This window comes from Meleagris gallopavo, chromosome Z, assembly GCF_905368555.1.
Source record: "Meleagris gallopavo chromosome Z, MGAL_WU_HG_1.1, whole genome shotgun sequence".
In the NCBI taxonomy this organism is placed as follows: domain Eukaryota; kingdom Metazoa; phylum Chordata; class Aves; order Galliformes; family Phasianidae; genus Meleagris; species Meleagris gallopavo.
Window position 1 is genome coordinate 20,936,781 of NC_139435.1, and position 27,263 is coordinate 20,964,043.

General features: G+C 35.5%; 1 protein-coding gene and 1 long non-coding RNA gene across 6 annotated transcripts in view; one reads left to right on the forward strand and one right to left on the reverse strand.

Moving 5' to 3' along the window:
• NLN (neurolysin) overlaps positions 1-14,257 on the forward strand; it is a 36,878-nt gene extending 22,621 nt beyond the window's left edge. For all 5 annotated transcript variants that reach the window (XM_085212555.1, XM_085212554.1, XM_085212557.1 and 2 more), the window contains exons 6-13: positions 391-551; positions 1,919-2,054; positions 4,994-5,360; positions 6,674-6,875; positions 8,815-9,001; positions 10,405-10,533; positions 10,964-11,100; positions 13,755-14,257. In XM_085212555.1, the coding sequence (XP_085068681.1) occupies positions 391-551; positions 1,919-2,054; positions 4,994-5,360; positions 6,674-6,875; positions 8,815-9,001; positions 10,405-10,533; positions 10,964-11,100; positions 13,755-13,889 (1,454 nt within the window). In that variant the 3' untranslated portion in view covers positions 13,890-14,257. The remainder of the gene's footprint in view (positions 1-390; positions 552-1,918; positions 2,055-4,993; positions 5,361-6,673; positions 6,876-8,814; positions 9,002-10,404; positions 10,534-10,963; positions 11,101-13,754) is intronic.
• On the reverse strand, positions 354-10,408 carry LOC146542156 (uncharacterized). Its single transcript, XR_014880277.1, has 2 exons — positions 9,556-10,408; positions 354-7,564 (listed from the first exon to the last, which is right to left on the reverse strand). It is a non-coding gene; the product is annotated as an uncharacterized LOC146542156 (long non-coding RNA).
• Positions 14,258-27,263: the final 13,006 nt, after the last annotated feature.

The following is a 27,263-nucleotide window of genomic DNA, read 5'->3' on the forward strand; positions in this document are numbered from 1 at the left end:
AGTGTGTCACCACCCTCTGAGTAAAGAATTTCCTACTTGTACCTAACATAAATGTATTTCACATAACAGAAGACTTAGAGATGCATTTCTGGAGAGCATAGCATAAAATATAAACTACTTTCCGACATCATGATTTGTTTTCATCTGGTATCTTTACATTTTTTCTTTTGCTCACTAGTAAAGCGTTTCAAAATTTATTTTATTTGGCTTAGCAAGTATTAGGAAATAATAGTATTAATAGTATTAGCAGACAGAAGAATTGTATTTCCGTTTAAACTCCCGATGTCAAATTAGGTAGCAGCAAAACAATTGCAATAATGTAACAACAACAAAAAAAAGAGGTGAGTAGATAATTCTGAGAAATATTCTTTATTGAATTGTGTTCTGTAGAAGGCCTCCCTGATGACTTTATAAAGAGTTTAGAGAAGACTGAGGAGAACAAATATAAAATAACGTTAAAATATCCTCACTATTTTCCTGTTATGAAGAAGTGCTGCATTTCAGAAACAAGGAGAAAAATGGAATCTGCCTTTAACACAAGATGCAAAGAGGTACATTGTATATTGCCTTTTTTTTACAAGGGAACAACAGGGTTGAAATATGGACATTCAGATGTTAGATTTGAACTCTGTAAATTGTTTAGTACTGTGAAATTAAAACCTGTTAATATAATCTTCAACATTTCCTTGCTTCACATGCGTGTATATGTATGCATCTTAAGATGTCAGTGAGTGCTGTTGATATAAGTGGCATTTTGAGAAAATGATGACTTTTTCTACAGAGTTCTGTAGTCACTTGCGCTTACTTCGCAGATGACACTGTCAGAATATGGCTTCTCTAGACCTTCAGGTTCTTCAGGATGGCAGTGATTATTTGAACATGTGTTCTAATTATGAAATGCAATTAAATGTGAAATTAATACACTGCATCTTGAGGAGGTCTTTAATTATATGTTAAAAAAAACACTAATTTTTTTTAAAGATTCATTTAATTAAATACATATCTGGAAATATAATTTGTTGAAAGAAAAGAAGATTTCACAAACAATTTGTTTTATGCTGATGAGAGCAGACACTAAATAGGTACAAAAATAATTAAAAGGCTAGAAAAGATAGAAGTGTCTTTCAGCCGGCAATTGTACCAACCATTCATTAGAGAACAATGTTAGATTTGTGCTTTTGTACTTGAACTGCTGTGAAATGTGAAGATCACAGGATAAAATGACACCAACAGATGTAAGTCAGAACACTTAAAGGAGTATGCTGTTGTAACTAGGGGGGCAACTTCAAACTTTGTACATTATACATACCTTGATTTATTCTTTTTTCCTGAGAAATCTTGCTTTTCTAGAAATCAAGATAACACAGTTAATGTTTTCATCTTCTCAGGGATCCTCTGCAATATCTAGGTCAGGGCCTGGGGCTTTTATGTTTCAGATCCCTTTCTCTGGCTGCTATTGCCAGAACATTGACAAACAAGCAGATAAGCTTTGAATGTTAGCACAATAGCTTTGTGATCTGTCTTAACCACTAACAAGCAATTAAGAATTTTGTCAGCCGTGTCCCTGCCATATTTTACATTTAAATGGTTGATAAATGAAATAATATTTTTGCAAGAATCAGGGATTTGTTATCCTTAAAACAACTGATATATCTTTCGATTAATTGAAATAGATTAATTATAGTAGGGAATGTAATGGCTCGGATTGACTAGAAAGCTAGATGTCTAGCTACTTGTGATCAAGTGCTTTGAAAAATTTCAAAAATCTCGCTAAACTTATGTTTTCTTTTTATATTTATGTCTTAAAGTGTCTTATTTTATACGTTTTCTATTTGCAATGATTACAGATATTTATGTAATTTTTGATAACATAGATTTCCTGGTTTCAGTTCACAGATTTGCTTGCTTTCTTTTTCAGGAGAACACCAAAATTCTTCAGCAGTTGCTTCCACTAAGAGCAAAAGTAGCAGAGCTGCTTGGTTATAATACACACGCCAACTTTGTTTTGGAGGTAAACACTGCAAAGAGCACAGATAACGTAACAACCTTCTTAGGTTTGTTTTAATTTATAAATGATCTTTTAATATTTGCACTAGTAGTATGGCTCCTCAGTAAAGAAACACTGAAATACATGATTCGCAATAGTATCTATCTGTCTGTTGCCTCTGGGCCCCTGATTTTTATATCATAGCTGTACAAATTGCTCCATAGTACGGAAGTATAAGATAAAAATCTGAAAATAACTGCTTAAAGGCAGCCAATATAGAAAAGCTGTTAATATTCTCTGCTGCAAAATGCAGTTATCTTTATTTGGAACCAGAATAACATGTGCTGCTGAAGTATATTCAGTTTAGAAGGCTGCAGCACAGTTGCAGCTTTTCATTCCCTTTACATTAGCTGCAATTTTTTGTGCCCATGTAGCCTTAAGTGTTTCTTTCTGAACATTGACACAACAGCAAAGAGTATAATAAAAAATCTGAGTATGTGATGATACTAGTTCAATGAACTGTATAAAATAAATTGGGAATGACTGGACTCCTGAAAACAAAAGCTCTCTAATGGAATTTGATCTGACAAGTACTTTGACAGTGGTGCAGATTTGTATAGCCACTCTGTTGATCTGGGGCACTTCTACTCATTTTAGTGAAGAAGATTATATATTTAGATATCACATATTATCAAAACCCCCAAAACTATTTTGTACAGCAATAAGTTGTTCGGTGATAGTGTTTTGTTTTGTTTGTTTGTTTGTTTGTTTGTTTATACTACAGTAAGGAGGTTAAAATGCGTCTCTTCCTTTACCTTTAATTCCTTCTCATTTCTCACTTTGTGCTGTGGCAATTTCAATTGTGGGTGTATTTATAAATTAACTTACCCTTTGTTTTGATTTGTAATTGTTAAAATTGCCTGAATTTTAAAGTACATTTGCAATATTTTGAACTCTTTTCTATCCAGTATATTTTCGTAATTCTGAGTAGGATTATAGAATCATAGAATCATAGAATCACCAAGGTTGGAAAAGACCTAAAAGATCATCCAGTCCAACCGTTCACCTATTACCAATAGCTCCCACTAAACCATGTCCCTCAACACAACATCCAGTCTTTCCTTGAACACCCCCAGGGTCGGTGACTCCACTACCTCCCTGGGCAGCCCATTCCACTGCCTGACCACTCTTTCTGAAAACTAATACTTCCTAATGTCCAGCTTGAATCTCCCCTGCCGTAGGTTGAAACCATTCCCTCTGGTCCTATCACTAATGACACGAGAGAAGAGGCCGACTCTCAGCTCACTACAACCTCCCTTCAGGTAGTTACAGAGAGCAATAAGGCCTGCCCTGAGCCTCCTCTTCTCCAGGCTGAACATTGCCAGCTCCTTCATCCTCTTCTCATAAGGCCTGTGCTCCAGACCCCTCACCAGCTTTGTTGCCCTCCTTTGAACACGTTCCAGGGCCTCAATGTCTTTCTTGCAGCGAGGGGCCCAAAACTGCACACAGTACTCGAGGTGCGGCCTCACTAGTGCTGAGTACAGGGGAACAATCACCTCTCTGCTCCTGCTGGCAACACTGTTTCTGATGTAAGCCAGGATGCCATTGGCCTTCTTGGCCACCTGGGCACACTGCTGGCTCATGTTCAGCCGAGCATCAATCAATACCCCCAGGTCCATTTCCTCTATGCAGTCTTCCAGCCACACTGCCCCAAGCCTGTAGCATCGCTGGGGTTGTTGTAGCCGAAGTGCAGGACCCGGCATTTGGCCTTGTTGAACTTCATCCCATTGGCTTCAGCCCAGTTCTCCAGCCTGTCCACGTTATACTATGTGGATTTTTTAATTTGTTTTGAAGCTGACATACCTCAAAATGTCCTGATTATTGTGGTGGTGACTTCAGCTTTTTACAAGATCGTATATATTTTACTATTCAAAAATATTTTGTGATAATTTTGGTAGGAGAACTTTCATCAAATTGTCAGCTTTAATTTAGTAATTTTATTCGATCTTCAGCTACAAGCATGACAGTATAATTTGCTATGTTATGTTCATATATATTCATGTTTTAAATCAATGTTCGTAAGTTGATCTTATGGCTAGAAGGAAAATCTACCATTTTGCCCTATGACATACTCTGAATTTAGTGTATTTTGAGCTGCAAACTATGAGTACTTATCAGTCATATACAAGTGTACAGTGCTTTATAGTCATACAAGAAACAGGAGTGCCAATACTTAAACTTTTACACTCCGTATGCCATGACAGACCATTAACCTCAAATCCTAAAGAAAAGTGTCTGGTAGTTCAGAAATATTCAGAATGCAATAAACACAGCATGTACTTCAAGAGAGTTTCAATAAACTTAAATATTTTGTATTCAGTGTATTGGTTTCATAGTGCTATGACCCTTCCTTTTCCAAGAAAAGCTATATTGGAAAAAACTGGGGTCAATAAGTTTGATATACAGTAGCTGTGGTAGAAGAGTAGATAGCTATCATATAGCCAAAGGTTTTTGGTTTATTGCTGTTCTATAGTTCATAGAACTATAGCTAGAAGTAGATCAGAATCTGATTTTAAATGACCTCAGAAAAAGTGTTGGAATCCTTTGTTGCACTTCCAATAACTACCATTAGTAGCGTTTGGCTGCTTCTGTGGAAACACATTGAAAAAACTGAGGTTAGCTGAGGTAAAATACATGTGTCAGGTGCTACTTTGTGTGTCAAGTGTTGCATTCCATTTTTTGATGTCTTTGAATAAGTCCGAATTTACCAGAACCTTTCACCATACTGCTAAACCTCTCTGGATTTGTACATTGTTTACAGCATGTATGTATTAAAACTCACTAAGACAAGAAACCAATTTGCTTCCTGTTCATCAACATGTAGAAAACTCAAGCATACCTTTTGGGACAAGTACTTAAAGTTATGTTACATAAATGTGATTGTGTTTTATAAGAATATACATTATAGTAAGGAACAAGCTGATTTAAAGACAATCTTTGTTTCAGATGATTTGAGTGAGAAGCTAAAGCCATTGGTTGAGAAGGAAAGAGAATTCATTCTAGATTTGAAGAAAAAGGAGTGTCAAGAGAGAAACTGTGATTATGATGGAAGAATCAATGCATGGGATCTTCATTATTATATGAACAAAACAGAAGAGCTGAAGTACTCCATAGATCAAGAAAAGCTGAAGGAATACTTCCCAATTGAGGCTGTTACAGAAGGCTTATTGAATATTTACCAAAAGCTACTTGGACTTGTATTTGAGGAAGTAGAAAGTGCTCATGTTTGGCATGACAGTGTTACTCTTTATACAGTAAAGGACAGTTCAACAGGAGAAACATTAGGACAGTTCTACTTGGACCTTTATCCTCGGTATGACTTAGTGCTTTACATGTATGTTTAAAATGAACTTGGTTTAGTGGGTTTCTGGTGTGGGTGAAATTAAATAAATTGGGAAGTAAATATTTGTCCCACTGGTGAGACTATTGCTGTTGGGCTGCTTTCAGATAGTTTACTTTGTCTTTTTTTTTTTTTTTTTTCTTCAGTACTAACATATTTCCTACTCATGTTCACTTTTTGAACTATCAAAACTGTCTTCATTTTGTGTAGTATTGCTGACTAGTCAGTTATCCACTATTTCTTTTTTTCCTTTCTAACCGAAATACCATGTTTTACTTCTCATTAATGTTTTAACTGTTCACATCAGTCCTGTTCCTCTCTGCTCACTGTTTATCATTTCTCCCATTTCCTCTTTAAACTTTGTGTGCCTGTTGTGTAGCTAGTTCTCTAAACTGCTAAAGAGGGCATCAGATAGATCAAGACCCAAAAAAGATTGCTGTTGAGCACACCTTGAAATATACTTCTAGGTTAATCACTATTGCTCTTTAGCTATTTGCAGCAGGATCTGGTTCTATCAGAGGTTAAGGGAGTCAACTGATTTGACAAAATTTGTTCTCAGCTATTCCTTTTTGGTCTGTTTCTTGCTATTTTTTAATTTCTTTTGTAGTAATTGGTATGTTCATGCATTTTTTTAAAGCACAAATTTATTTAAGACTTCTCTGAGTAAAGAGAATTAGTGGATACAGTAGTATATATATTTTGCTTTAAAAGTAGGCACAGATTTTCTACTTTGTCTATTTGTCTGTTCTCTCCTTTCTGTGTATAATTTGAATTTCCAAAGACATTTGTTAATAAGACATTTCTGCCTTTACTACCCATTGTCTTGTGTCTAGAGCAAAAGTTTCAAAATCATTCTTCCTAAACTTGGATTGCACTGCAAATGCTTTAAAATGTATTCTTTTGTTCCTATACTGAAAGGAAAGTTAACTGCTTCAGAGAATAGAACACAGCCCTTTTTGTTACAGTGTTTATGAGTAGTTCAAAATAGAATTGGCATCTGAAGTACATGTAATTTGAGTAAAAATCAAATTCTTGTAAATGCTATTGTGAATCTTCAAATAGTGTTATTTAGGTACTGTTATCCCCTCTTCTGTTCTTAAGCAGAATCTTAAGCCTAGTGACTCATAGAAGTCATAATAAAACTTTTGTATGGTTATCCTAGTGAACAGACATAATTTCTTCGTTTAAAGCTTTAAAGAGACACCAGCTCATTGAACTTGTTCTTGAATATTATGGTAAACAGGATTGCAATTTCAAGATAACTTCTGAAATATTTTCTTGTACAGAGAGGGAAAGTATGGGCATGCAGCATGCTTTGGTCTCCAGCCTGGCTGTCTTCTCTCTGATGGCAGTAGAATGATGTCCGTAGCTGCTCTGGTAACCAATTTCACAAAACCAGGATCAGATCGCCCGTCACTGCTGCGACATGATGAAGTAAAGACATACTTCCATGAGTTTGGTCATGTAATGCATCAGATATGTGCACAGGTTTGTGATGTTTCAGTTTCAATTTTCTTACGTTTTTCGTAGCCTCCAAGATAAGTTTATTTTGGCAATTTTATAATTTTAGCAAAGTATATGTAGACTTGTTTGGTTATATTTCAAGGTGACCAGTTGTTTTGTCTGTTCTTGATCTCCACTAAAAACAACACAGAAGTGAGTACACTTTCCAAAAAACATTTTCAAAAGAACATTTACTTTTGCATTTTTGCATTAGTGACGATTAAATAGATCCACGTGTAAGGTAGAGAAGGTGATCAGTAGTGACTTCTGTTACAGCTGTCGGATGTCTTTTTACTACTCCTTGTAGCATACTGAATTTCAGAAACAAACAAAAAGTCTACTATCCTCATTAGTGCAAATGGTTTATGAATTCATATAATTATGTCCTTAACCACCATTGTTTTTGCAGTACACTTGAGAGCTATCATTCTTCTGTTTAAAAACATAAAGCAGGTCTTGCCTGAGATGTTGTATTTTCTGTTCTCACATCTCACTGTCAGGATTCTCCCGTGACCAGAAAAAAGTGAAACTATTTTGCAGATTTTGCGTCAAGGTATCAATAAAGTTATAAAATTTCCAGTTTCATTTTTAGAGCAAGTAGCTAGGCATTCATTTATATTTTTGCATCTTGAAAGTGATGATAAGTGATGATGAAAGTGATGAATCATCTTCACCTGAAGACAGTTCAGAAATCGAGAAATAAATCAAGAAACTGAGAAATAAAATCTGTTCTTTTTCCTCAATTACCTGAAAGGTGTTTATGAATTAGATACATTCAGCATTACTGCAAAATTCTGGAAACTGACGAAGATGTTCCCGGCTGCTGCAGAGCCCTGTCTGGGCAACCTCAATGTGCACCTCCACTTGCTGAGAACTGCACATAAGTCAGGGAGCTTTCTTTCCAATTGTCTCTCACTGCTGTGCTGTCCTCTGCATGCATTGCTACTGCGCTCACTGCTGCTGTATTTTTATGTGAATAATTGAATGGATTAGTATGTACCAGCAAATAACTTCTGTGTCACACATAGGAACATCCTGTGCTCTGAGATTTTTCACATGCAAAGCAGTATCTTGTTTCATTTGCTAATTTCTTTTTTAAGCATGTTAAAACGTGATGTTTAAAGAATATAGGAGGATCTAGCTGTGTGGGAATCTGTGAGCAGCAGGTAAAGATCAGTGTTTGGAGGGCAGTAAGGCAGTAATGTGCTGGGAGTCTGCTGGCATGTGAAATATCAGAGTAGAGACAGGATCTTTTTATGATATTAGGGAAGGACAGCTAATCAAGAACCTGAACAAATTTTTCTTTCTTTTTTTTGTTAGCATGGTACAGTTATGCTTGAGTAAAAGAGAGTATCTGATGGCCACCAAAGTTCTGCACTGCTCCTTGCCTTTTATCTAGCTGCTTCTATCACTAGTCTATTCCTGTTTGATGGTTCTTCACTTATCTTTGTATCTACTGAAAGAAGACAGTTACTAGGGAAAACCTTGATAGTGTAAATTGGTCATGTAAAATCTGTGAATGAGTATGTTAGACTGCAATACAATAAACAATTTTACAAGTGTATTATTGGAGTTTATTTTTTTTACTTGAGGGTAATATAACATAATTTTATAACAATTAACAAATCTTCCAATTGTCATAAGACAACATGGAAATATTTGTGTTGCAGTCTTAACCTGAGAGGTGAAAAGAATAGTACTAAAAAAATTGAAGTAGAGAATCACTAGCAGAGAATGGAGTAAGTAACTACTGCATAATCTATTCTGTTGCTTTTTAGTTGTCTAATATATGTATTTATGTCCTTTCTTTGAAGTTCAAAATCTTGTTTTAATTGAAACAATGAAATTTCAATATCTGAAAGTTTGCGTTCTTCCAGAAATCTTGATTCCTGTTTTGATTTAATACAATGGCTTTTCTTTTTAGACTGATTTTGCCAGGTTTAGTGGTACTAATGTGGAAACAGATTTCGTAGAGGTACCTTCACAAATGTTTGAGAACTGGGTGTGGGAAAAAGAACCACTACAGCAAATGTCAAGACATTACAAAGATAAGAGCCATGTTGCAGATGCTCTCCTTGAGAAACTAGCTGCCTCTAGACTGGCGAATACAGGTATCTGTCTCTCTCATGCAATGTGTGTGTAAAAAATGAATTACGTTTAAAAATTTGGTTGGAAACTTCAGAGAAATTACCATCTATAAAACATAACAAGCCCATTACTTTTCTTCTTTATCTACACTATCTTTGCCAGTGCTATCAAGAATTAAGTGAGCACTTTAAACCAAAAAGTTAAGTTTCTTGTCTTAATTCCTGAGTTTATTTGCTTGCTTACAACCATTAATAAAGGCTTTTCTGACGTATACCACTGCATGCAGGAACAGCAGCAGCTCTGGTTTTCCAGGCTTATCCAAACGACTAATACACCTCTACAATTTTCCCTGTGTTTATTTTATTTATTTTTTTATCCTCCCAGCAACTCCATTTATTTAATGCTGGGTGAGAGAGTGCCTTGGTTTTCCAATTTTTTCTAGTAGCTCCGGGCAGACACAGTGCATTATTAGTATAGAAGTATCTGATTTTCTGCATGTACGTTATACATTTCATTTGCACGTGTTATTTGACAAAAATGGACGTTGCTTGCAAGCTTACGAAATGTGCTTACGTACATGATACAAGAAGTGTTGCAGCCTTCCATTGCTCAAATATCCTCTTAACTTCTGAATCCAGAATCGTAAGTCCGTGTTCTCCACTTCAGAAGGTACAGTGCGTTCCCAAACCAAGGTCCCAGTTCTGCTGTCTTTACACAAGTTGTCTCCACCTTGTCTTTATCTCAAGATTAGCAAGACCAATTTAGTGTTATTGCCCCTCATTTCATTGTTATTATATTCCTCTTTCCACTCTGTCCCTGTAATCAGAGCTCCCCGCACAGCATCATTTATTGTGCAATTTATGTCATTAAAGCACTGCTGTTTATTTCATATTTCTTCTCTATCTTGAACAAGAAGTGCCTGTCCTTTCAGCTAATATAGGCACTATAACTACATAAGCATTTTATGCAGAGTAGAGGGTCATATCTTGTACATTCTTCAAAATATCAGAGCCTACAGCAGCAGCAGTTCTTGCTATTCTTTGTGGTGTGTTAGGCAGTGTCATTCCATACACTTACCATCATCTGTGCAAGCTCTGTATGAAATGGTAACTGGAATTGATCACACTGAGAACACGATTTTAAATATTGATATTTGCTTTTAAAATACCTGCTTTTATTAGTCTTTGCTCTGTGAGGAAAGTAACACTTGAAAAATATGGACCTTATAATGGCGATTCAAAAATATTCCTATGTTTTTTTTCTTTTTTTTTGCTGAAGCGTTTGGATGGACATGACATAACTCAAAGTTTTTTCTGTAGTTAAAATTCTAAAAATTTAGAATGTCTGTTGAGATTTTTGAATGAAAGGTGCTGAAGAAACTCTAGCTCCTTTGGTATTAGTAAATTGAACATTCTTATTCCATCAGGTTTTTTAACCCTCCGCCAGATTGTTTTGAGCAAGGTTGACCAGGCGCTCCATACAAAGCCATCTATTGACCCTGGAGATGAATATGCCAAATGCTGTATGGAGATCCTAGGAATTCCTGCAACCCCAGGTATATCAGTACAGTATGCCCAAATACTTTAAATATGCCTTCCTATCCCAATAATGGCTTACAAAAAAAAAAAAAAAAAATCAAAGTTGTTGTTTGTAAAAATAATTATTTTGAAAATTGGAATAAGATCTCTTCTGAAGGAAGATGAAGGTATCAAAAGTTATATTTTGGAGCTAGATGATGTGAATATCACATTAAATGTTCTGTCACATCTGCATCAGAAGTCCAAGTAGACCAAAATGGAATTTTCCTTTTGTAGTCACCAAAATATGTCTGATGCTTTTAGAGATGTACTCAGAACTGTTATGTTAGTAGTTTTGAATTATCTCATACAAATTCTGTATTGATTTCTTCAAATTTTGTATTTTTCATACATAAAAGAAATGATTGCATTTGATTTAAATTAATTAACGTGAACCTACTTTTTAAGGAACAAACATGCCAGCTACCTTTGGGCATCTAGCAGGTGGTTACGACGGACAGTACTATGGATACCTCTGGAGTGAAGTGTTTTCCATGGATATCTTTTATAGCTGCTTTAAGAAAGAAGGCATAATGAATCCGAAAGTAGGTAACAAATACTTTCTTTTGAAGATTCCTGTTGTGCTTTATGTCTGAAGACACATTTATTGCAATTAGAGATTGCAATAGAAATTGCATAGAAATAACATCAAGTACATTTCTTGTCAAGTTCAACTGAACAGGAAAAAAAGCAATGTGTAAATAATTTGTTTTGAAAATTATCTTGAAATTTTGAGGACTGCGTGGGTTTTATTATAACTATTATATGGAGTCATACATTTTGCATTGCTTTATGACTTCTAAGACATTAACATATATATATATATACATATATCTTAATACTTTCCTCTTTAGTTTTAAACAGAAAAAAACATACTTCTCCATTGAAAGAGTAGATAAGTATTCTTCCGCTATGGAATATTAATAGTGCCTCAAATGTGTGGTATTTTTTTATTTAAGTGTTACTTAGCAAATACAGTTTATTTTGTTCTTTCACAGCATACTACAACTTAATTTTTTTTCCTCCTTTTTCTCCCACATGAGTTTTGAAGTTCGAGTCACTGATGGATTTTAGATTTACTGGGCTTTTTTTCTCTTTTGTAATTCTTCAGCCTCTTCTGCCTCCAGCAGGAAAAAGGGAGGGACAGTCAGTGTTGTAGTCAGTAGTCCTACCAATTTGGACAATTTTTTAATTTCTCAACTGTTATAGCATTGGAATTCTATCTGAAGATGCTACAGCTCTGTCATGGGAATGATCTTTTGATTTTCCTGCCAGTTCCCTCTTCACACAATGCATGCTCCTTCAGGGTAATCACAGTCTTTTTTTCCTGTTACCGTTAGTCCTGGCCTTCAGAACTGTTTTGAGTGATTGTGCAGGCAAAACTCTGAGCCATAGTTTATCAGAACTGCTCTGTGACCTTCAACTACACCCTAGAGATGAAAGTGCAGTTTATTTCAATTTTTTGTGTAGGTTTTTGTTTTCTTTCTCAGTCTCTGAATAGGCACTTTGGGAAGAGTTCAGTTACATGAGGACTAAGTGGATATTTGCAGCTAAGAGGCAACTAGTGCTTCTTTTAAGGGAAGCTTCCTGTTCCAGCTAAGAAGATAGAAATAAAAATGGTTATTTGTGTATGTGTATTCACGTGCATGGGCATGTGTGTGCCTGGCTCGCTCTCTGATGTGTGCAAACATACTTTGTCTGGATGTTCACATAACCTCAGGGGGAACTTCCTGGAGATGTGCTCTCCTGTTCATGGCAGCACTATCCTCTTAAGTTGGTTCTCTTTTTACTTGTTCTTTTACTTGCAATCTATTTAAGTGTAACAGTGTTCTACAGGGTGGGAAAATTGTCTTTTATAAGAAGATGCTAGATACTAGTGAGATTTTTGTAGATACTTAGTTCTTCAGACTACTTTTCACAACAGCAGGAAAGGAAGTCAGTTACAGTGTAACGACAAGAGTTTTTAGAAATTTGGCTTGCCTCTTCCTGTTAGAATAAGACTTCTCTTCCTGTTTTGAGCAAGTTATTGAAACTCGTATAAGCAAGTATCTGTAACAATTATTTAGCAAACACTAACATTGTTAATTGCCAAACTCTTAAGTCCATGCACATTATCTGATACTATTTCTGGTCTCTCTAGAACTGAGTAATCTGCTGACCGGAAACACAGCAGCAAAAAGGCATATTTACACAAATAACACTTTTACATCAAGAGGAACAATACATTTTTTTCTATAAACCTTTAGGAAACTAACACAAATAGCAAAATACAAGCAGTCCTTCTTCAGTGATAGATTGTCTTATTCACTTAGCTTTTTCCATCTGCTCTTTCAATGCAAAGAAGTCATGGGAAGTCCATCAGGTAAAAATACCTCAGCTTGATTTTGCACTAGTGATCAGGAAGCAGTGCAGTTCTGTCTCATAGGTTTGACATGTGAGGGAAAATGATTGAAGGGAAGAGTATTTTTTAATTTAATACTAAAAGCATCTAGGACTTCTACATGAAAAAATATTTCCTCATTCATACATATGTCTCTGAGGCCCCAAATTCTCCAGATACATTCTTATAAATGTTTTCTTTTTAAGAATGTCTTCATGTAATATTGTTTAAGAAGCTCATTTTGTTTTTCCTAACAATAATTTCCTGCATTAATACTATTCTTGCTCAAAATATAAACTGTGTTGAGTTTCCATTACTCTAACGTACTTTAATTGGGAAATCATGTTTGTCTGTGTATATATTAAATAGTTATGCATATAAAATGTGTGTATGGGCCATGTTATTCCTCACTGGTATTTCTGTTTATCTCTGTACTGTCATTCCTCAAATACATATGGAAGAAAGAGAAATCATCAGTTGAGGGAGAATGGATGTTTAGGTTCTGTTTGCCTGCCTACTGACCATGTTATGGCTTATAGAATGACCTCCATAACTTAAACAAGTTTATGTAATTGTAAATCCCAAAATAATCCAAAACCACAGGAGAAATTATTTGTGAGGTGATAGATTAAATTTCTCCTATCTTGAACTCTTCCAGCAGATTTAACTTATATCTGTGGCATATTTTGTTTTGGTATTAAGAAAATCTGGAAAGAGAGGAGATGTATTTAAAAACCTACACAATTAGACATGACAAATATGTAAAAGTTGCAGCTTCTAATTTAAGAAATACTAATGTTCTACCTTACCTTTTATCAGGCAGGGATGAAATACAGAAATCTTATTTTGAAACCCGGAGGATCTTTGGATGGGATGGATATGCTTCAAAATTTCTTGGAGCGTAAACCAAGCCAGAGAGCTTTCCTACTGAGTAAGGGACTATGTGGTCAGTAAAACTATGGTTCCTTTGTAGTGACATACATGTATGGAATGAGCTGGAAATGTCAGTGTGTTTCATATTTTAACTGTGTATCATTTTAGACAAATTGGGTTACTTTTTCATGTTTTTTAGAAATAAAAATGTGATTTTTAAATTGCACAGGACTACAGAACGTGAACATCAGGGGAAAAAAAATCTGAGATGTGCAGAAGTTGAGAGATTTATGTGGTAACTTCTTTTTTGAATTGTTATAGTACTAATCACTATGGGGATACGATGCCTTGTTTCTCTTTTAATAGATGCACTTAAACTGTCTTGTGAATGAATTTTAAAACTGGGGATAAAAAGGGACATTACCAGCAATAAAAGAAACATTCATTTATATTCTGTATTTTTCTATTGTATCAATGGCTCACAAGTTTTTTTTGGTGGAGTGCAAGTGTTTGATTTAATCATGTTTTCATCATCTAGCTTTCTAACAAATTCCAAGAAAGAGAACCTGGACAAGACAGCTTTACAGCATAGATACCTGTTTGATGCCTGTATATTTCATTTTGATGCATGCTAAATTCTTGTATTATTTATAACTTATACAGCATAAGTTTTTTTTTTTTAAAGAAAGTCCATTATTTAAGCTACTTTTCTTCCCTTCATAGAACGACAACAAATCAAAATATGACACTTATCATTTTCTCATCTTTTTCCCTTTTTTTTTTTTTTTTGTTGTTGTTAATCAAAACTCAGGGCCTCTCTTTTCCAAACTATATTAATAGTGGTACTAAAAGCAATTAAAATAGCTTTGGTTGGTGTACAATCAATTAATATACAGATGGTATAGTGTACCATCAATGAATATACAGTTGGCATAGTATATCCAGGAGCTTGGCTGATGTAATTATTATATTGGAGTAGGAAAAGAAAGACACTCACCTTATCCTAGGCTTGCAAAATAGACTCTGGTGGAGCTGATCTCCAGAAGAGGTCCTTTCCCACTGGCAGTCAGCTCTTAAATGAGTCTAGGAGAGGTGGAGCCAGGTTCCACCCCTTCCTGCAGCACAGGTGAATTGCCTTCACTTGTGCTCCCGTAGCTGACTCATTGTTCACCTCAGGTGATCAATTAGAGGTTCGGGCTGTGATTCAGCAGCCCCATACAGTTGGATTGTGAAAAAAGATATGTAAGGAAAGTAAGGAAGATGTGTCCCCGCTGAGGATACGTGTTTTCCTATTTGTCCTCTTCAGTGTACTGAAATGCAGAAGTAATACTAAACAGCTTCATAGATTTGATGATTTCAGATGAGGGTGTAGGAAAGTAATTAAAAATTATTTTCCCATTTTTTTTTCTGCAAGATTGGGAAGAATGAATCTTACAAGCTGAATTGCTAGTCCAAATGCACTTATCACTAGATGTTATACTTACTTTGATTTTGGTTTTACAACATGTATATGCTTTTATTTTGGTTACTAGCTAATATATTTTAAACATTTGAATCTTATCTGTAACCATATTTCGTATTTTATTTGTTCGGTTGGAAGGTAAGAAAATGTGCCTGGTGAATGCAATTGTTTTCTTCTTTTTCTAGTGAAAGAAAATTGAAAGCATTCACTTTGAGAAAAGAATGGGAGGAAACACAAATGTTTGTAGCAAAAACATACTGACTACAGGCTTACTCCAGGATGTAGAGTCATAGAATGGCAAAGGGAGGAAGAGATCATAAAGATCATCAGGTTCTAACTCCCCTGCCCCCCCCAGCTCAGGCTGCCCAGGGCCCCATCCAGCCTGGCCTTGGACACCTCCAGGGATAAGGCATTCTCAACTTCCCTGTGCAGCCTGTGTCAGCACCTCACCTCCCTCTGAGTAAAGAATTTCCCTCTAACATCTAATCTAAATCTCTCCTCTTTTAGTTTAAAGCCATTCATCTTTTTCCTATCATAATCAGACTATATGAAAAATTAATTCAGTTCCAATGCTTGTAACATTTTTACAGTTTTAGGTCTGAGTTCTACAAGGTCATCTGCAAGTGATGCATGATAATAGCAAATAATAGAACCCCTTCAATGCTATTTTGTAGAAGGGAAAGCTAGGAAAGCTAGGAAAGCTGGTGGATTCAATATTATCTTTTAAACATACAATTTTTGATTAATTTCCATTACATTCTGATGGTATTTGTGAGTATTTTGCTTTCATTTTGAATAAGCTTTTTAAAATTCTTGTGATCCTATCTTATGAAAGGTTTTTTTCCATTCACCTTCCAATGAACTGAGATGTTCTAAAAAGATGCTTAGTGCTACTTTCCAAAACTAAGCAACAGGAGTTCTATTAAGTCATGAAATATAGTGTTTCTTTTGCAGCTTCCAGGCAGATTTCCACATGAGGGAGACCTTTCTCTGCAAAAGCCAGCAGACTCTTATCAGGATAGATGCAAATGCAGTAGTTATAAGCAAAAATATGTGATGATAACATTTAAAAGTTAAATTTGGGACGATACTTATGTTGATGATGATAATTTGACTTGTTTATTTTTCTCTTCTTCAGGGTATGTGTGTAACAAAGTATATAATAACTATACTATAGCAAAGTTGTTTATTAACTAAGATACTGTAGTGCAGTAAAATGTCTGCTCTTACATGTATATGAAAATGCCCACAGGATTGTATGCATATCAGTTGGATATCCAGGTGTGTAGGAAGAAGAAAATCTAAAACCAATTCGTGGCCACAGAGGTAAATACTATAATCTGTATCTGTCCCAAGGAATTGTTTTCTGCTATTTTGTTTTGTAGAAGCCATCTCCAAAGGTCTCCATCACGTTGCAATTAAGACCACCTTATGGCTAACGTTGCTCTCAAGAAAGGAATCTGTAATGTTCTAAAATGGCTTGGAATCATCTTAAAGTGTTAATGTATCAAAGTAAATTGACATTTTTTATGTTACCCCTTGAAAACCTATTGAATCAAATTGAAGCTGTAAAGAATTGATATTGAAATGGAAAAGATAACCTGGATAAAGGCCACTTTTCTGGTTTTGCATTTCTCCATTATAGGCATGAAACCTTTTCTGGATGTGAAACATTTTATTCTGACACTATTCCAAACATGTGACATAAAATCCCCAAAGAAAGCATGTAATATGATCACAATCTTCTGTTTTAGAAACACAAGTTAATTGCCTTAGTACTGCACAGAAACAATTACCAAACATGCCAGGACATCAGTATCTGGCAAAAAACAGCCTGTGTCATATTTGCTAGACCCATGCTTCCACTGAATTCAATTTCAAAACATTAAAAGCCCATTTAATTCCAACCCAATTTCAGGTATTCACTGTAAAATAACAATAAAGTAACTTGAAATCTTAGTCTAAAAAGCAGCTGCATTTTCAAGTGAATAATGCATCTTTTTAGATCTCTGTATTTAGAATTTCTTTTTCTTCCTAATCAATTCAAATAGGACTTTGGCCTGGCTACAGAAGCTTTAAAAGAACATGAAGGGATAAGATGGGAGATGTGGGAGAGAATTGATTTAAGCACTCAATAAGTGGTTACCAGTAATGGCTTTCCCATTCTGCAGGTTTATTGCAAAAGACAGAATGAGTTGGCCATGCAAATAGGTTACAAATTGGTGGCTGAGGTGGTGGCCTCAGCTATCCCTGCTGCTGGTCATCTGATATAAGTCTAGCATGCAGACTGTCTTAATTGTTTGCAGGCCATATGAAAAGTCTGAAGAAAAGGTTTAAATGGTTTAAATTTTGCTCTGTGAGCTATGGTGGCTGTTGCTTATTTTGCTGACTTATTAAGAAGAGCATGAAGATGTAGAGTCCATGTAGAGACCAACTGGAATCTGTACTTCTCTAGTTTTCCCATCCAGAGAGCTCTGTGCTGTATGTTATTAATATAAAAGCATCCTCTTTATAATCAATAATTGGGGTCAGTCAAGTGCTGATATTTTTTGACAAATTATTTTGTTAAACACTATTTTAAGAGATGGTAAGGGAACAGGGACTGGTGACACTTGTTATGGAAGAAGTAAAACTACTGCAGCAAGAGACAAATCACAAAGTCAAGGTCTTTGTTTTCCCTCTGAAAAATAAAATGATTTCCAACTACCTTTGGCGGTAGTGATGGGAATGGTAATTAGGAGTGTTAAGGACAGAGTTAGCAACTAGAGATTTACTGAATTGGAGTTGCATGTTTAGGGATATTGGGGACTAAATCAAGTACTGAGAGAGATTAGAAAGACTAGACATCAAGAAATGATGTCGTAGCACATCAAAGGACAAGGAAGGAAAATACTAGGTTGAAGAATTAAGTTTAAACAGGGTGTTTGGCCAATAGTTGTAGAATAGTTGGGGTGAATGTTGGGAAGACATCATGAAAAAGGCAGTAGCTTAATGCATAATGATTTATAAAAAGCTAACAATTTTAGAAAACGATTTAGAAAGAAAACGTTAGTATTTGTTTCTGAATAAATGTATTATATTTTTATTTACATGCCAAAAAACATAAATTTTTGCCTTGCAATTTTTTAATGATTTAGAAACCAAACATAGTAATATTAGTCTCTCAATAATTTCTTTGTATTTTTATTTGCATGCCAGAGAACATGCGGTTTTGCATCAGCTTGTTGCTTAAATGCTCATGTTTCTTCCTAATATCTGAAGCTGGTTTTTTGTTTCATCAGTATTTTTTTCATTAATATAAGTAATAGTTTCTTCTGGAGAAAGGAAAAAATGTGATGTTGTACAGAGGAAGTTCCAGTTGCGGGACCTATGCTGGAAGTCTTGTATAACTAATCATGATATAAAAATATGTTATATATCTGAGACCTAGCTAGAATAGATAAAGATGAATTAGTTAAATAAATTGCAAGTTAGTGGTTGCCTAGAAACCAATAACATGACCTAATTTTGTTCAGTATTGATTAACAAAGGATAGACTCAACCAATACTTGCTTAAGTTATACTCCTGATGGACTAAAAGGGCTAAATATATCACTGTTAAATAGGCTAGTGAAAAAAATCAAGTGGAATTAAAATTGTGAATGAGAGTAGTACATCTTCAAAATGTAATTGGCCATAAATATTCACAACTTAAAAAAGAGAACAGTTCTGATTAAGAACCGGTCTGCTCACCAGCAAAACCATTAATGAAAAATTAAAAAAAAACCTAGAAGTTGGGTCTGGAGTAGGAAACAGCTGTAGAGAAATTTTTAAGTGTTAAAATGTTAAAGAAAACAGACTATCAAGAAAAAATAACTGTAAAGGTGTGCAGCCAGTAAGATGTAGCATATGTTAAGAACTAATAAATCCTGTTTGTATTATTGACCTTTAATAGATGGAAATGCTAATTTTGCTAATGGCGCAAAAATACGATTTTTAATCACTGTTTGTCTTCTATATTTAGAAAGAAGCAACATCATGTAATCATATCAAAGAAGAACAGTTGGGTATTTTCCAGTCCGTTATTAAGTAAGGAATATATTAAGCAACATCTACTAAGAACAAACATCTTTGAATGAGTAGGATTGAGAAACTAGCACTCTACAGACTACAAGAATTGCTGGAGACAGATTTTTCACAGTGCTGCTTATCTTGAAGTACCACACATACGGTATCACACTAGAACAGTGCTAATTAGTTACAGTGTTCAAAAAGAGCAAATAGGTGACTATTGGTCACATGGCTTGAAATCTGTCTTCAGCAAAACAATCAGAATCTATGTAGTTTTGAATCTGGAGAATTAAACCATGACTGTAATTAGTAGACTGTAAGTGATGTTACAAAAACAAGTCATGCTCTTTACAAGGCTGATTAAAGTATTTGTAGGGAAGATTTAGGTAAGGGTTATTTGACTTAGTGCTGTCTATTTTCATTTGGAAAAAAGCAGTATGGTGTCAAAATGCGCAGTGGTTTAAGAACTACTGATCTGTTTTCAGAGTGTAGTTGTTGGAATGGAATTACATTTTTGACACTGGTCAGTGGTTCTACAGTGGTCTCAGTTCATCGTGGTTCAGCCATGATCAACATTCAGTGCTTGAAGATCTGAAAGCAATATAAAATCACCGATGATAAAATTTGCAAGAAATCAAAAAAAGTGGTACCACAGAATTCTAATAATTGAAAACTTTGTACATTCATCCTAAAAATGTATGTAGCATGGGCAAAATAGTAAACAGAAATGAGGGTTAAAGCTTTCTTGAATGGTATTCTAGGAAGTACTGACTTCTGTAAGTATATAGAAACTGCTCATAGTTGTCAGACAGTTCAATCTTTATTGATGAGAGACTATATAAATAACAGGCAGTCTCTTGATGGATGACTTCAAGTATGTTGCTTAATAGCGGGTTAATTTATTACATTAATGTTTATAGCAGTAGTAAAATAAACATATTTTGGAATTCAGTTTTGCTGATGACATTTTAAAGTGAAGTTAATAGGACTTTTTATTCCAAATAAACACATGTTATTTTGTATATAGAATAGATTTAAGCTCTGAAATTTGCTACCTAGCATTTTTTAGAGGCTACCCAGGATTTTTTAGAGGCTATGGGTTTTGCGTATTTTCATAATAACATACAAGAAGTTCCAATCTTGCAAGAGAAACCCATGGAGTGTATAGAGCCATTCTCCTTTTTAGGAAGACCCTGCAAAGTACAAGGTGAAGATCAGAGTAATATAGAAGAAAGTGCCTATTAATAGTCCTCTGAGGCATATACTTTTAGCTATCTGCTACAGTACCGGATGAACCTGCTTGTGGAAAAAGAGCCACAGAACATACCTGAGAGATGGAGAAAACTTTCAAAGAGATACTTTTAAAAGCTTTACTTTTCAGCTTAGCAAAAAGAAGATTCTGTGAAGACTTAATCATAGTCTAGGTATTGACATCATATACTAAAAAATTCTTCAGTTCAGTAGGAGAATGTTAGCTGGAAGCTGAGGCTGTTCTTTGAAAGAGAAAGTAACGGCATTTTTAGTGGTGAAGGAGACTAAATAATGGGGGGAAAAAAAAACTGTTCAGAAGATGGATGGAGTTGTCTATTCTTAATGTCTTCACATTTAGAAAAATAATGCTCTTCTACGAGATATACTTTCCCCAAACACAAGATATTAGGGTTCATTCATAATGTCAGTGAAATGGAATGGCAGGTGAAATAAAAATCAGATCAATTTTGTCATCCTTTTTCACTTCAAAATTCTCTGATTCCATAAATCTTACTTTACCAAGAAAGGTTTGTTGCATGTTTTTCATCAGACATGGTAAACCCTGGGTAAGCCCAGCGGTAGATCGCTCTGTTTCTTAAGGCTGAAGTTAATGAGCAATTGTGAATCTGAATATAGGCAAATAATATACCTGAAGTTCTTCTCATTCACCTGTAAATCACTGTCTTCTTCAACTTGAGCCCATTGTTTTGTGTACTATCACTTATCACCTGAGAAAAGAGGCCAGCACTGTCCTTGCTCTAACCTCCTTTCAGGTAGCTGTAGAGGGGTGAAGTCTCTTCTGAGCCTCCTCTTCTCCAAGCTAAATAACCCCAATCTTCTCAGCTTCTTCTCATGTATTTTGTTCTCTACTACCTTCTCTAGCTTCATTGCTCTTCTCTGAATGCACTGAGCAATTCCATATCCTAGCAGTGAGGATGGGACATACCTGACCACAGTACTCAAGGTATGCTCTTACTTGGGCTGAGTACAGAAGAGTGATCACTTCCCTACGTCTGCTGGACGCACAGTTTCTGATGCAGATCAGAATGGCACTGGCCTTGGTCCCTTGGGCACACTGCTGGCTTGTGTTTTTGTTTTCCTCCAGGTTGTTTTCTGTGTGCACATTAATTCTACTGGAAACATCAGATTGTACTTGTTAACCTGAAGGAGGAAATTCTGATCTATGATGGCACTGAAAAGCCAAGTCACTTTTTTCCCCCCAGTTACAGAGTTCTCATTAATACATTGAGAAATCTAAGGTGTCTGGCTTTCATCTCTCTCATCCCTTAGGGATGACACAAGTCTGCAAATTCTGATTGAAATTGCTTAAATCACAAATTGATTTAATTTTATTGCTCTTGTTGTGCCATTTGCTATGCAGTGTGGTAAGCTGTGAGTAGATCTATGCCTAGAAACATGTCTGCTACAAAGATAAAGAGGGAGAAAAGCTTCCTAAGTGGGTTTGCCAGGGAAAATGTGGTCTGGGTTGGACTGCAGTGAGTAAATTCTTTTAGGAGAATACCTGAGGGTCAATACTTTTGCTTAGGTAAAACATAAATGTGGTATACAAAGTATGCTTTCTGTGATGAAGGAATGACATGTTACTGAGGTGGTTGTTCCCATAGAAATGTGTGCAAACTAAGTACAGAATCTAAAAACTGTTCATCACCAGCTGAGAAAATACTAAGAATTTGGTGATGAATTCCAGGAGATGATCCAGGATCACAGGAAATGACACATTCATTATAGGGAAAGATTTGTCTACACGTCATAAAAGATTTCAGTCAGTTTAGTCACTTAACTGTATCTCAAGGGCTTTTCCTTGAGAGTCATATGTTGTAACTCATCCATAGGCTTCAAGGCAAAAAAAAATCAGTATTAGGTGGAGAGTCCTGCCTAAGTCCTGTGAAAGCATGTCTAAAGCCAAGGCCAGGGTCTGAGCATTGTACATTCTTGAATAAGAACAATCGCCCTCTTTGGAATGGTGAGAATTGACTTCTCTGTATCCCATTATCTTTGCCAGCATCTTCACATTAGAAGATAACTAGCAGGGATCTAAGAGACAGATGAATTCTGCAGTAGAAGGGCTGTCATTTTTAGCTGCTGTCCAAAGACAAGAGGGTCTCCTAATCCTGAAAATTTAAGGGCAGCTTTGTGGTGTCAATTTTTTTTGTTTCGGTCGTCACTTCACACCCGAAGCAGAGACTGAAATTGACTGTCTCAAACCAAAAAGAGGAAAAAAAACTATTCAGGTCTTTCCTAAATGCTTACCTGGGTTTGGAGAATGGAAATTCTATTTGTTGATTCTATTTATAGTGATTCTATTTGATCACTATAAGCTATGCTCTGTACTTGGTATGTTATTTTACAAGCTGCATGGATGTGACTTCTTATGCCACTGTAGGAGGATTTGCCAGAGAAATCCCTGATATGTCTATGGAAATAAAAAGTGTTTAGTTATCAATAAATATAAAAAAAAAATATATTTATTTAAATTATTATTTAAATATTTATAAATTAAAATATTAAAAACTGATAATGAAATTTTTTTTATTAACATTGCTGGAAGCATCAACAGCAAAAAAAAAAAGATGCCTACCTAGATTATTTCTTCACAATAACAAAGATGTTTAAATCGCTGATACAACGTTTCTGTTATTTAATTATGTATTACATTAATTTCATTAAAATGGAAAGTTGCATCGAAGGCTTAAATATATTACTGACTTCATTAAATAGAAGGCAGCTTTGGGTTTGAGCAAAACTATTATAATAAAGCAGAAAATGTAGACAGTAGCAGAATGAGAGTTTTCAGAATCAAAATGTTGAATGTAAGGAAATATATTCCTCATTTAATTTCTCTAGTGTTGAGGTCTCACTCAGGATTTTATCTCTTGAGCTTAGTGTTTAGCTAGTATAAAAAAACTTAGAGGTGTTACGTGTTTTATACAAGCTATTTTTCCTTTGACTTAGGCTAGATACCCTTAAGGAAGAAATTGTAGCTCAGGAAGTTTGTTTAGTTTGTTAATATAAACCAGATAATAATTTTATTTGTAAAATATTGCTGCAGTCAGAGATACGGATGAAAATCAATAAGCTGTCGAAGAAAATAGCATTTAATTTTCTCATACAGATTTAATGGAACTGTGTCATTTTAATTTAGAAGAAAGTATAGTAGTAAGAACTCTAGAATGGTTCCTCCCCTGTCTGATAACTTTCAATATGTGACTTGCAAACTGATACCTCAGAGTAAGCAACAACACATCTTTGAATAATGTATGATTCATTTGATACATCATTAATACATCCAAAATAGCCTTCAGAATAGAGAATAGCTTAAAGTAACATTTCTTCATTCATTTTCAGTCAGATTGTCACCTGAATCTTCTGAAAATGCAAATATGAGCTGGGCATGACAAAGTTTTCCTAGTGCCTTTTTCTCAGTACTGGGAATGCCTTGTATTTTGTAAGCAGGCATGCCTCTCTGAAGCCTCTTCACCTTCATTGTGGCTACTTCCACCTTGAAATGTTCTAGTTTGCAAGTACTTTGTTCATTCTGCTGGCAGAAAAATAGGGAATAAAAAAAAAAAGCTCCGTAACTTTTCCTTGAGCACAATGTGTAACTCATCTATGTGTAACTTGTATTTATTAACAACATTTTATATTTTATGGCTACAACTTTACACACTGAAAGACAGAGCCCAAAGTTCATTATTTAAGTAAAGCTGATTTGGGGGGAGTGGGTTTTTTTTTTTTTTTTTCCTTTTTCCTGATGTATCTAAAGGTTTGTATCCTTCTCTTATTTTTTAAAGCATTTTCTAACATGGATGACAATATCCCCTTTAATATATAAAAAATTAGACCTGGAGAAGGTGAGCTTCAAAAAAGTATATCACATTTTTTATTGACTAATACAGTTTTGGTGACTGAAAAGGCCCCAAACAAATTTCTGTGAAGAGAATTATTTACTTTGTATATCCTCTGCCCAGTTCAGCACATCCCGCTCTCCAATCCACCCCTAATTGGAGCATGATTTGTGCAAATACTTTGCTGATTAAAGAGCCTTGATTTCTGAGCCTTGCAATTCATCGCTTTTGGCACTTATTTTTCTTACAGCGAAGAATCTGATAGGTGAGGAGTGCTGGGGCCCTTTCTCTGAGCAGAACAGAAGTTAATGCCATTAGCTCCATGGAGTTCAGGTGCTGATGCAGTTGCCTCTAATAGAATGTCACTTCTGAAGAAAAAAAGTCCCTGGCATAGAAAGAAATGATATCTGGTTCAAACGCATCTCACAGGGACGCAACAATTGAGTTGCGCTAGAAAATACAGGGCTAAAAGTACATTCAATTTTTAATTGTGTGTGCACAGTCCATTAAAAACATAAAGGAAATAATGAAATGCTATTTAGATAATCTTTTCTACGACACCGATTTATGTGCAACAGCCTACTGTAGCATTCAGTCTAAGATCTAGAAAAGTCCCTCAGTTGGTGCCTTCAGAGTTTGTTCCATCAGAGTCAGACTCAGGGAGCGCCCTCCCAGTGCCTTCTGTTGCTGGGAAGTGGGTCACTGAGGGCAGGGGGGACAGTGCTCTGCTGCAGTCCTGCTGTTCCATCTTGCTGCAGCCTGAGTCAGTTTCCAGCTGCTATTACAGAATGCCCAGCTCATGCCCTGTGACTGTGGCCTGGGGAGGCCCTGTCTGGGGTTGAATGTTTCATTTGCAGTTGAGGCTGCTGTAGGGGTTGTGGGAGATTTAGCATTTCAGGGGATTTAAGGAATGTTAAAGTATACTGTTACTAAATTGTTCTGAATTGTCAGAAATGTTACTGAATTGCATGTTCTTATAGGTATATAATCTGAGTAAGTAAGTCTATTTTCTTGAGAATAACCAAAAGGATATTTCAAAACAAAATTATCTGCCAAATATCAAATGTGTGCCCTAAAGCATGGACACCAAATGTTTTCAATTACTGAAATACAAAACCAGGTCAAGGTATTACATACATTTTAAACAGCCAAAATAAGTTTTCTTCCCCAAAAGCAGACTGTGGAATATGTTCAGCATGGAGGTCAAATAGTTATAATATGGCAAATTTAAAAGCAATTAAAATCTGGTTATTATAAAAGGAAGTGTTGGGCTGCCTAAATTGCAGGCAGGTCTATAAGCTCAACCTATAGTTTACTGCATGTAGAGAGTAATTTCTAAGTGTAAGGTTATAATTTATAAAAACAGATGGAGAAAGAGTTTCCTGGTATGATAATTAAGAGCTGATACTGATTGAAATGTTTTAGCATTTGTAATGTTGACATTTTTAATTGAAGTTCTGGATTTGAATAGAAAGGGCTTTGTCGTTGTTTTTTTTTACAGCATCTCCTTCATTTGATGTTTTTTTTTATTGTTTATATTTTGGTCAGTGATGGAATCTGTTGAAAAATACCCTAAGAATTCTTTGCAGAAAATGGAGAAAGTTACTTCTTCTTCTTTTTTTTTTAAATCATTGAAGTGCTTACATAATTATTCCTTTCTTTAAAAAGCAAAGTTTTTATGAAACAAAAAGATCTAAACTTTTGTGAATTGCGCATAAGATGTTTTCAGATAGCTATCATACGGAGTGAATCGTGAGCTGACAGAGCTCAGCTGGTGCAGCTGTGTTATGCGAGCTGCCCAGTCAGCTTGCATGTACAAGATGGACTGTGAGGGTCATGAAATATTTAAGTGTCTTCTAAGGTAGCTTAGTGGCAAACTTTAAAAGGAGAAAACACTGTGTTTTAGATAAGAACCAAATTGATGTTGTCCTTTTTATTATTTAATTGACACGTATTCACACTACCTCAGGTTTCTGAATTTCACCTGAAATCTCTCACTGTGGGAAGTACTGTAAAACATGAGCCTGAAAGGCATATAGGTACCCTTTCTCAGCTGTGGAAACTATCGAGGCAATTACTCCATGCAATTCTATGCTCTCAGACTGGGTGAAGTTACAGCTGTACCCCAGAAGCAAACCCACAACATAACACAACAAAGCCAGAGCTGACAATTATTGGTGAGAGCAGCTATTGACAAGGCTGCTGCAAAAAAAGCAGTAGGTATCAGTGTGGCTTCTCCTCTGCCTGTAATGCTTGTAGATATGGATACAAGGACATCAGGCTGACAGATGCAGATATAGATGTCACACTAAGAAAGGAGCATTGTATTTAGTGCCAAGGGCAGGAAAGCAGCTTACCAAATGACAACAATGTGTACTTCATTGCAAGACGTGTTGAAACTAAAAGTAGAATGACACTGAGTGCACAGTAATTAGAGGAGTAAACAGGAAGGTGACTGTGCTCTGCAACTGCAGAGTTAGTCCTTTGCTGGCAGTAAAATCTGATATGATGTTAAACTTTTAAAAGTGGAAACATGAAATGGTATTTCCAGGAGTACGAACTGAAGTAAATGAGGTATTTGTATGAGAAGTTAAGGTGATGGGTGTTTAAAAGCAGGATATAGAAGAGATAGAAGTTAAAAATAATGTACTGCTAGGGGAAGGTGGAGGAAGGGACTTTATTGAAAGGCCTGTTTTGTTTCCGTATATATATAAGAACTTTAATCTTATTTATCCTGGTGTAATGCAATACATCAGATAAACTTCTCCAGTTATTCCAGGGGCACTGAGCCATAATAGGTCTAGGCCATCCAGTGTTATCCAGTGT